The 11,934-nt window shown below is 38.0% G+C and overlaps 1 protein-coding gene across 1 annotated transcript in view; it reads left to right on the top strand.

Moving 5' to 3' along the window:
- ADAMTS5 (ADAM metallopeptidase with thrombospondin type 1 motif 5) overlaps nt 1-8,601 on the top strand; it is a 28,717-nt gene extending 20,116 nt beyond the window's left edge. The window contains exons 4-8 of the mRNA XM_010173110.1: nt 1,124-1,407; nt 2,625-2,808; nt 3,255-3,430; nt 4,252-4,427; nt 8,028-8,601. Of these exons, the coding sequence (XP_010171412.1) occupies nt 1,124-1,407; nt 2,625-2,808; nt 3,255-3,430; nt 4,252-4,427; nt 8,028-8,601 (1,394 nt within the window). The remainder of the gene's footprint in view (nt 1-1,123; nt 1,408-2,624; nt 2,809-3,254; nt 3,431-4,251; nt 4,428-8,027) is intronic.
- Nucleotides 8,602-11,934: the final 3,333 nt, after the last annotated feature.

The following is an 11,934-nucleotide window of genomic DNA, read 5'->3' on the forward strand; positions in this document are numbered from 1 at the left end:
AATCTTTAGAGGAAGAAAAGAACAGCTGCAGTAAGTGTGTATTCTAGAGGGAAAAAACAAGCCATTGAGAGGCAGAATACTTGGTTTGTTTAAATTCATTACCATGGCTTGAAATTCTATCCTACTTTTGTGTGAATAGTGAGGATTTTATAGATAGCCTTTTTTCATCCATGATCCAACTGAAGAGCACTGGTGTAGGTTCCAAAGTGAGGTAAACTGTGGTTATTTTGGCCAAGGATGAGTAAAGATTCCCCAGACCACATATCCCTTTCATGAAGTGTAAAAGAGGTTACACTGAATAAATAGTTCTGCATATCAAGAAGTAAGGGTTTTTTAAAAAAAATCTATCTTCTAGAACCTAAATGTGAATTTCCATTTTTAGTGTGCCAGACAAATCTTGACCTCTGCAGTATATCTCAAAACACGTATTCAGTTCTTTATGCTCATGCTATTTTTTCTTTTCTTTGTTATTGATGTATTTTTATATAAAATGGATAACCCTCTTCAAACTAATTCCAGAAGCAGCCAAGTGCCATTCCTTACAAGGCAAGCCCAATTCAGATTTACCGCCAACATAAGTTTTGATATGCAGCTTATATTTTTAATTTGATCCGTTGGGGTTTTTCTTCTTCTTCTTTTTTTTTTTTTTTTTTAAGTGCCTCATTGGCTACAAGTCTGATTTTTGTGATTTTTCTGGCATTCCTTTAGAAGCTTTACCATTTCTGATGTTCTGTCTCAAAATTCAAATGACAGCTTTGTGTACATTAGCATGAGTCTTGATCATTCCTTAAATCACAAGTTGATAAGTAGAGTGGGATGTGTTCAGTCAATTCAAATAAAGGAAACCAGGATGAAAAGCCAAAGGCACCTGAGTAAAACCCGTTTACACCCTCAGACTGGAAATAAACAGCTTGACACCTGGTGTGCTGCTCAATGAGAACACAGTTGCAATAGTATGTCCTTGTTCAAAACCTGATGATACCTTAGAGAGCTTTACTGCTCACATTGGCATCCTTTAAATGAGGTTCACTGTTATTATCAATCTGCCTAACTTGAATGACAGATTTGCAGCACTGCAGAGAAAACTAGGGAGTAATAATAATAAGTTGGTTTGCTGTGTTAGGTAACTGTTTGCTGGACCAACCAAGAAAGCAGATCCTGGGCCCCGAGGAGCTCCCTGGACAAACCTACGATGCCATTCGTCAGTGCAAACTGGCATTTGGACACGAATACACAGTGTGTCCTGGTATGGATGTGTGCTCGCGCCTCTGGTGTGCAGTTGTTCGCCAAGGTCAGATGGTATGTCTGACTAAGAAGCTGCCTGCTGTGGAGGGAACACCATGTGGAAAAGGAAGGATCTGCCTCCAGGGAAAATGTGTTGACAAAACCAAGAAGAAATACTACTCAGTAAGTTACCAACTATGACCCTAGGGGATTCTAGAAGGCATGATCCTCAAAGGCACTGATTTTTGTGGGAGTGAAAGGGACTTTATGGAAGTCAGATTGAGAACTGCCTCTTTTTTTAGCATGTAATTGGAGTGTTACTGGTGAGGGATATAAGAAAAATGCTGCTGAGTTTCAGGAAGCATGTTTGAACTATGCAAGCCTTCATTCCTGGAAAACTAGAAGCATCCCTTCAGAGTAGAGGATTCACCCATTCAGTAAGTGAGGTCTCAGGACATACAGAAGGATTGTTAAGGACCTGTTCTTAGCTTCCTGACTTCTCAGCAATGGACTGTGAGGTAAATTAAGTCTGTAAATTTAATTTACAGCCGTTACCTGAAAGGCTGTAGGGCCCTATCTCTAGTGAAGAGAAAGATCAGTGAAGTTTATCCAGAATATAATTTCTGGAGCAGAAAAGTTTGTACCTCCAACCAACTTTATGCATCTGAAGAGTCCTCAGGCCCATGAGAACTGTCAGCTGCACGGTTCAGATACTTCTAAATTTAATGGGTGGACGGTAGTACAGAAGAGGTATGGACTTGTAAAGCTTTGTGAAGGTATTTGCAAACTATGACAGTTACTCAAATCGAGCTACAGACCTTATAACACCCTTTTTTAAAGAATTATATACTACTTCTTCATACAGTACCTGTAACTTGTTGCAATACTCTTCCTAGGGAGACAAATTAGCAGAGTTGTAAGCTGTATCTGACAACTCTGTCTCTTGCCAGTAATAGAGAGCAATACCTACGCATCACAATAGCTGCATTTAATTAATCGTAGATTATCCTTATGAACATATCCTGGGAGCTGAATCCCCCGGATCTAGTTTAAGGGCACCTATTGGTGGGAATAGCAAAGAGAAGAGAGCAGTACATGAGACAGCAGACACTACTTCTGGTGCATGTTTGTCTTCCATGAAACAGGCTGAAGGTGGCTGTGCAGAGCAAGGCCTAGTATTGCCCTTGGATGCACAGTGTCAAATGAGATGTCATCAGTGTGCAGATAAAAGACAGAAATTAACTCTGCTAGAAAAAAGGCTCCTAAGACCTGTTATCCCTGATTAAAATGACCAAGGAATCACCTTCAATTGGGGGAAACACTAGCAGTGTCTTTGAGATTTAGCACTTCTATTCACACATGTATGATGTCCTTACCTCCCACTGTTACGTATATTTCAGGCTTCAAGCCATGGTAACTGGGGGTCCTGGGGACCTTGGGGACAGTGCTCCCGTACCTGTGGTGGAGGAGTTCAGTTTGCTTATCGTCACTGCAATAACCCAGCTCCTAGAAACAATGGCCGGTACTGCACCGGCAAGAGGGCCATCTACCGCTCCTGCAACGTGGTACCCTGCCCAGCAAATGGTAAGTTGCATAGCTGACAAAGTGCCTTCACGTTCCAGCCACTATGTTCATAGACGGTAAATAACAGCTGCTGTAAAAGGAAACAACAGAGATCCATTGTGGTTTCTACAAAATGTGTTTACCAAGGCGAGACATTCGTAATTAATACTTCGTACCATAATTCTTCCCCCATCCCCACTCTGACGCCATACAGAAAGGACACTTGAATGAAAAGAAATTTCAGTCCTGGAAAATGAACCATAATGCAAACTTTAGTCCTTTAATGCTTATTATGTCATAAGATTTCCAAGCTAAAACATTTGAAAGATTTGAAGGCCAGTTCTAAGTAAAGAGGTAAGGTGATGTAACTTAAAAATTATGTAAAAAAGAAATTGGAGTAATAATGGGCATAATGATATTTGCAGGGTGGTCTGAAATAGTCACTAATTATGTGAATAATTTTACAGCTAAATCTTTTCGACAAGAGCAGTGTGAAGCACGGAATGGCTATCAGTCTGACACAAAGGGTGTCAAGACATTTGTTGAATGGGTCCCCAAGTACGCTGGAGTACTTCCTGGAGATGTTTGCAAGCTCACCTGCCGAGCCAAAGGAACTGGCTATTATGTGGTATTTTCTCAGAAGGTAACGGCATCTCTAGTCATGATTTCATGCTCCAGTTTAGAAGTGTCCTATATCTTAGAAATCATTCCCTACAAGGGAAAAGAAGTTAATCATATGATTCAAAGATTTAACTATGTGATTAGGTTTAATGTTTCGATCCACTGGTTATACATTAGGATCAGAACTGGCCTCTAAAATAAGTTTTTCCACATCTCATTATGTGGATTAATGAAAAATATGGGCATCTTTATTTTTCAGTAGTGGATAAAGGGGTTTCTGCCTGGAGCATCATCTGTAATTCTGGGGTTTTCTGGAGGAGGCAGTAAAAGAATAAGTTTTACCCCGAAATATGTTAAGGAAGTCCAGAGTAGCTCTTATGGAGCCAATTAATATAGAATAATTAGCCAACTAGTATAGCTGTGATTTGTGGTCATTTTGCAATTCAATCAGATGCAATTCAAACTGAAATGTCTCCCACACTTATACTTGCGGTTTTCTGCCTCTAAATGCTATGAAGGTAACATTTAGATGTACATAGCTCAAATGCAAGGCTATCTACAAGTACTGTTGTTATTATTATTATTAATAAGCTGTGAGCTCATCATTAAAGACAGGATCATTTTACTGTCTTACAGCGGAGTTACCTGTCACTGTTTTCAGCCCTTTGCTAAATTTCATCTGCTTTCTTGCTGGGAATGTTAGAGAAACTCAGTCTGGGCTGTCAGGATAGGCACTCTGTTCTGCATGGGTGGCATAAATAAGTCACTGGATTTTGCCAGTTAGATTCACAAAAGCAAATCTTTTCCATGGCAGTTGTAACTAACGCTCGTTTGATTGCCTAGGTAACGGATGGTACTGAATGTCGACCGTACAGTAATTCAGTCTGCGTCCGGGGAAAATGCATCCGAACTGGTTGTGATGGCATCATCGGTTCAAAGCTCCAGTATGACAAATGTGGGGTGTGCGGAGGGGACAATTCCAGCTGCACAAAAGTCATGGGAACCTTTACCAAAAAGAGGTATTGATCTTGAGAATTAGTAGAAGTATCTTGTGTAAATAGTAACTCTGCTATGCGCTTGCATTCTTTCTGTCTCTAAATACACTTTCATATGAAGATTGAGCAAAAAAGTACATTGCCTGTGCTTTGTTGCACTTTCCAGGTGTTTACAACTGGCCTTCTAACGTTACCCCAAAACTGACAAATAATCAACTAGCAAAACACTGTATCCAGTTAATTTCTGACACAAAGTGCCAGTGATACAGGTGAGCACCCCATTAATAGGAAGTCTGCCTAGAATAAGGTATAGCATCTTGTCTTGTGCTACTTGCTAATCTTGTGCTGTCAGATGGCTTGTGGTTTCTAGAGGAGAGAGGAAAGGGAAGAGAGGAGTGAATAAGAAAGTTGTTGGGGTCAGAATAATCTGGATGTCTCTGAAACTCTTGTGTTTCCCAGATGATGCTGTGTTAGCAAGTTACACGCTGAGAACATGTTTCATCTCATCTAACTTTGCAGGACAATGAGGACATCCCACCTGATTTAGTGACATGGATTCCTTGTGTAGTTAGTGGAGGGAAACAGACAGCATTAGAGCACAGCTGCAAAAGTCTTCCTTAATAGCTGAGAGGGATTATACCTTAAAATACCTTTTCACACTGGAGAGCTTAGATGACTAAATGAGGTGTCAGAAGTAAACACAGGCTTAAACATGGCATTTACTATATCCCTTCATGTCCATTGGCATAATATTGATCTCTAGGTGGCTTTTTTTTTAAGTCAAAATATTTATAGTGGTTATCTGTAAGACATACTTCTGTAAGAGTTCAGCTTTTAACTATAATAAAATTTAATACAAGTAGTTGATGATATCCCTGCTCACCGCAAGGGGTTGGACTAGATGACCTTTAAAGATCCCTTCCAACCCAAACCATTCTATGATTTTATGTTTCTGTGATTCTAAAATAAAAGGAACTGTCCCTGTCATTTTTCCCTGACCACACTGAGAGCAGCAGTAAGCATTGTACTGAGGTAACAACATCAAGTAAGTCTGCCCTCTGTCTGAACTCTTGTTTCCCTCCCTCTTCAATTCTTAAGATTCATAGAAAAATGAGGATTTTTAATTAGAATTGATATAGATTCCAAGCTCTCACAGGACTGCTGTAGTGATCTCCTTTTAGAAACTTCCAGTTGATGATTTCTACTTAGCATCTGTGATTGCATTAGTGAACCATCTTTTCCAATGTGCATAAACTTGATTTCGGTTTATATCTTCCAAGTTCTTTCATAGTGTATTGAAAGCTACCAGAAGTTGAAATCTGACTCCTGAAAGGACCTTTTATTTCTATACATTTTGACATACTGATTAATACAGTGAAAAATGGCTTTGAGAGTGAATTTATTCTGAAAATAAACATAACTAATCTTCTTCCTGATAAACCAATGATTACCTACCTAAGGATGCCAAAACACCTCTGCCAAAAAGAATGACTTTCCAACCAAATTAGTAATTATATAAACCAAATCTTTTCCAATTTGTAAATACTGAAATGTCTGGGATGCCTAAATGAGTGATACACTTCATGCAATTCAATAGTGATCCTTGCACTGGAATCCAGGCTCCAGCAAAAATGTTAAAAGTACTCTGAATTTCAGTGAGGCCAGGTTTGTAGCATACATGTACTTGGAAATTGTGAGATTCTATTATAATTATTCCTATGAAGTTACCATCATATTCCTCAAACCATTCCTTTAACAGAAATGAGACTGGTCAAAATGTAAAATTCAACCTCAATGCATTCAAAAAGTTGTCTCATTTGTAAAGTAATAGTTAACCTGTAAGTAACAAGAATGTTCTGACTTGATTTTGATTAAATTTTGGGGTGACGAGGATTTATTTTTTATTGGAAATATTGTTTGAGACAATTCCTTTATGTGAGTAATTGACTTTAAAATAAAACCCTCATTAGAATAGTGAAATTTTAATTGTCTGTAAACTGTTTTTACATATGAGAGGGCAGTGACTGTAGTAAAATTATCTTTTCTCCACTGAAAAATAGCAGCTTCTGTGTTGCTGTCCATTATAAATCAAACTGTAGCAACCTGTTGGTTAAAGGTACTGGGAAACTATTAAATGTACAAGGAGAAACTAGTATTTCCCATTGCAGACAACTGCCATAACAACATTTGTTTGTACTTTTTTTCTTTTAAAGCAGTCAAAACATAATGTTCTGGAAAACTTGTTTCCTAAGAACTTTTTTAAAAGGTTGTAATGCCAAATAGTCAGAACTTGGGAAACAGGAGAATTAAGGCTGCAAGTGCTTCTTTGTGCATGGGGAGTGTTACAATTCTTTGCGCAGATGACTTGAATTCTCCAGCATTGTTTTTAGTTTTTTAACAAATTATTTTGTAACTTTAATAACATGTTTAAACATAGTTGTTTTGGCAACTGTTATGTAAAAATATTTCTGCAGTGCTGTAAAGCAGAGTCCCCACAGCCTGTTTTTCATACCATATTCCTTCAGGTTTATGGAGATGCTAAATTAATAGCGTTTTAGTCATTGTCCCATAACCTGCTGGAAATAGCAGAGGAATGGCACAAGCATTTAATCTGTAGTCTGTGCAGTCTCTACTTGTGCAGCCAAAAATTCTCAAAATTAGCAGTCTGTTCTTTAAACAATCCCAAGGGAGACTCCTTCACTTTTATATACTTCTAGTATATTTTCTCATTCTTTTTTTCTAGAAGTTTCAGCACTAAACTTTTCAGATACTTGCAGAATGGTTTTGTCACACGTTTAGAAATGAAAATGCATGTCTCCAAAGTCCAGCTGGTAACTTATAGCTATGTATAGTCTAATTTAGATTTTTTCTATATAGCAGTAAAGTTAAAATAAATAACATACTTGAGATAGTGGTAAGTTCCAGCACACTTGCTGGTTTTGAATGCTTGTCACTTTCAGTAAAAGAGTTAAATATCTCTTTCTAAATCCAAATTAAGATACTTTATAAGTAGCAACTGAGAGAACTCTGGGAGAGTACAAATTAAACATTTGGGTGCACCTCATATTAGACACTTGACAATTAATCTTAGCTTTATGAATTTCAAAGCAAACAAATTTTTTCTCAGTGATCAAGATTATTTTCAAATGTTCCCAAGGTACCTCTACCCAGCTGTTACTCTGCTCGTGCTTTCCTTAATCATCATTATAGCAAAGACAGCAAGAAACAGCTGTAACCAATGCATATCTCGTTATCTTTCCTTGGCAGGCAAAGTGTGCATCATAATTCATATCTCCCACCCTTTGCTGAAATATATAAGCTGTCTGTTTTCATTTCTCTTGTATCTGACTCACGTAAAATTGTTGCTCAAGCTAAAGATTAAGCCATTTGAAATAAGCGCAGTAGAAATTTGTTGAAGAACATAAAGAACAATGTAATAGACAAACAGTGGAACCTGGTTAAATTAATCTTAGATGAGCCTCAATCCAGATGGATTCAGGGCCTGAACTAAAATGAAGGAAGATGTGTCTTATCAGTGACTTTATTAAGCTTTGCAGTAGAACTTGAGGTTTATTTCACAATAGCTACTAAATACTCCTTTTTTTTTTAATCTGCTTTATTCAGTAAGGGCTACACTGATATAGTGAAAATCCCAGAAGGAGCAACCCATATCAAGGTTCGGCAGTTCAGGACTAAGGACCAGAGCAGGTTCACTGCCTACCTGGCCCTGAAAAAGAAAAATGGTGAGTACCTTGTCAATGGAAAATACATGATCTCCACTTCAGAAACAATCATTGACATCAATGGGACTGTCATGAACTACAGCGGCTGGAGTCACAAAGATGATTTCTTGCACGCGATGGGACACTCTGCCACGAAAGAGGTTCTTATTGTGCAGATACTTGCAACTGATCCAACTCAACCAGTGGATGTCCGCTACAGTTTCTTTGTGCCAAAGAAGCAAGGGCAAATTACTAACTCTGTCACCAGCAGTGGCAGCAGCAGCAGCAAAGTAACTGCACAGCTGATGCAACCCCGTTGGGTTACGGGGCCGTGGCTTTCTTGTTCTCGAACATGCGATACAGGATGGCACACCAGGACTGTCCAGTGCAAAGACGGGCATGGAAAATTAGCTAAGGGATGTCTTCTCTCTCAGAGACCGTCAGCATTTAAACAGTGCTTGTTGAAAAAGTGTTAACCTGTGATTTGATCTTCTTTAAAAGAGGTTTGATTAAACCATTGTTGACATACTGGTATTAGGTCCGCCCAGACAGAGAGAAGCAAAGGCTTCAAATGTACTTACATACAGTCTCAAATTATGGGCAGAATCTGCCTATTTGGACCAAATGAAGATGTGCACTGCTTTAAATAATGGTAGGGTGATCTTAATATGTCAAAAAACTAAACATTAAAGTTGTTATAAGCCCTCTGTGTCTGCAAAAATATAAAATAAAATAGTGCAAAAGAAGTAAAACTAGTGAATGGAGGATCCTGGGATATTTGAAGGTTACAGAATCATCTCCCCTTTTTTACCTACCTCTAATACAGTATGTCCTTAGAAAATGTCACATATACCCAAGGATACCACAGTAGCTTATCTTATACTGTTTTGTAAATATCTTTCATTTGGTATGTCACTTTATATTACATGGTTCTATTAAAAAATCTAAAAACAAACTGCATAAGCAAAGTGATTGACCAAAGTAGATCTGCAGCCCTTGTGGACTTGATCCATTCTTCAGAAAGGGCTGCAGATGTTTTACTGGAAAATAAAGAGCTTACTGCTGGTTTTCAAAAGTAATACCTTTTGGTTTTGACAAAAGGAAATGCATTTTCATGCTAGGAATTTCCTGACAGCAGATCATTATTCTCTGACAAATACTGTGTTTCCACCCAGAAATTCGCAGAGGGGGCACTGCAGCAGCTTACAGACCAGGGATCCCCACATGTGCATTGCTCAAATACCAGCACCATCAGTGGCTCCTCCCTATGTGTATGTCAGATACACACTGAAGGAGGAGTCTAGGAGAATGAATTTGTGTACACTTTGATTGTAAACGTTCCACTAGTTCCAGCTGTGTCACAGGTTGGGGTCCTTATTGTTGATGAACAATAGCTGCTAAGCTGCTCCTTTCCATAAAACAAAGGCATACTGTATTTTGTAGAAACTAGTTAGAGAACCAAAAATTACAGGTAAGATAACAAAGTGTCTTCTAACTCAGATATTCTGAGTCTGTGTTCAACTGCTTTCTCTGTTATTTTCTCTGTGGCTTCCACCTTGAATCTAACAATGTGTTATGTACCTACATCTTTTGAAGAGGCTATAAAGGTCAAAGAAACACTGCAAGCAGTTAATATTTTATCACTGTTTTGTCCATCATGTCCAACTCTGGTATTCATCTTACCAGCAAAAGTTTGTAACTATTTGTCTTTTTTGATTGTTTTGTGTGTGTTTTTGTTGGGTTTTTTTTAAAGCTAGAGAAGGCATTCATGTTTTGTATATCTACCGTGTTTGGGAGGAAGGGGGGGTCACTAGGAAGTCAAACCACATCAGGATGTGGAAGACTTGCCCACTATCAATAAGACTGTTTCCACAGCACAGGCAGTACCTGGTAATACTTTTAATTGGCAGCAACTTCTGAATCCTGTTATCGTCTGGTAGAAGTTTTGTGACCGAGGATGAGCATTTCACCTTATGCAGGTAACAGGTGGAGGCCTGATAGCAACCTTGTTAAAATTGCTTCTTTTTATATCAGCTGACTTTGAATGAAGCCCTAGGATAACAGGTACCAAAAGAAATGTCTATAAAATGCTGATGAAAATAGAATCCCATCTGTCTTTTATTCCTTTGTTCATCCACATAGAAGGGTATGAGACTGCAGGAGGATTTCCAGACAAGCCTCACATCTCTAAAATACTCCAGGCTCTTCTGAAAATCCCAATCATTGAATCAGTGGAGAAAACTTGTTGGCATGTATAGCTATAGGTCTCACTCTAGGCTGACACAAACATGTTTTTGCAATGCAAAACTGTGGCATGTTTGTATGAACTCTAAGAAGGCATGTGATGATTTCAAAACAGCATAGAATTGCTACATCTACAAGTATGAAACCTGCAGAAATATCTATTTTTGTACCCTGATCTAAATAAACAGTAATAGGGGCAGGGCCTCTTCCTCTGTCACAATGAATGTTACTAGTCATCTTCAGCTTTCAAGAATGGTGTGGCCTTCTTATTAGTAGTCCTGCACAGAATTGTGGATCTTGAGGAAAATTGCCTATGTAATCTGTGATCCCACTCTAAGAACTGAGATCAAGGCTCTGAATATTTGTAGAGTACTGGAAATTTAAGATTTATGCCTTCTCTAACTATTAATATAAGATCACTTTGAACTGTCTTATTTTCCTTTCAAGTAATCTAATTTTTATACTCATATATGTATTACACATGTTCTGGAACCTCTCAAAATGTTAATAACTGATAGAAAACATCATGAGAGGAAAAATAGGGAGACTTAATATGTCTCAGTGTAGACTTAACATTTGTCTCTGCACACGGTTGCTCTATTAAGTGGCATTTGTTTTTCCTGTGTTTCATCATAATAGAGACAGAATGTGCAAGTATTTGTGTTTTCAAGATAGTAATAATTTATTGTATGTGCAACAGGATGAGTAAAGCTTTTAGATGCTGTTCAGGCTCCAGAAGAGTAATACCATACACAGGTATAAATTTAAAGCTTCCTTAGATCAAAAGTATATTTTTTGATAGAAGGAGTATTTATAAAAAAAAAATTAAAACCACTATAGTGATTTTTCCTATTTTCACCAATGTAGCAATGAAGCAAATTAGCATGAGCAAAAAGCAGTTGCCTTTATATGGTGAGAGGGCAAAGGGGATAAACTAGGTAAGCAGCTCTCAAAGTGTAAGATAAACTATGTCAGCCTGCTCTAGTTAACACTTGCTATTTAGCTGTTCTTTGTAATCAGACTCTAATTCCAAACCTTGCTTTTGTCAGTCATAGCTATCTCATGTAACTGATGAGTGAAAAATTGCTGCAAGGTATGGAACTTGGTCACTTCAGCTTCTGCTCTCAACTAAATTCCTTGTCACTCACACTGTTATGTCATTGTTTACATTGAGTGTTGCAAAACAGGATTCATAAAATGCATCTAGGGGATAGAAACCTGGAGTATTGCTCTTTGCATAGAAAGAAACAATCCTCAGTGTTAAATTCACTGTTGTCTTTTTTGGGACACATCTCCGGTGCCCTTAGGTGGAGTTGGACCGCTGCACATCGGTGGTTTTTAGAGAATCTGCTTTTCGATTAAGACATTCTCATTAGGAAAAAGAGAAAGCCTATCATCTTTGGTTTGACTGTGTACAAGGAATTACATTTAGCTGCCCTCCTGTGGAAACAGTTTTATCACAAGGGCAAAGAGGGAATAATCTTGTGGATTCATCATAATTGTAAAAAAAAAAAAAAAAAAAAAAAAAAACCAACACAGCACTGAAAAAATAAAATAATTTATTG

This window comes from Antrostomus carolinensis, unplaced genomic scaffold, assembly GCF_000700745.2.
Source record: "Antrostomus carolinensis isolate BGI_N321 unplaced genomic scaffold, ASM70074v2 scaffold15488, whole genome shotgun sequence".
NCBI lineage: Eukaryota > Metazoa > Chordata > Aves > Caprimulgiformes > Caprimulgidae > Antrostomus > Antrostomus carolinensis.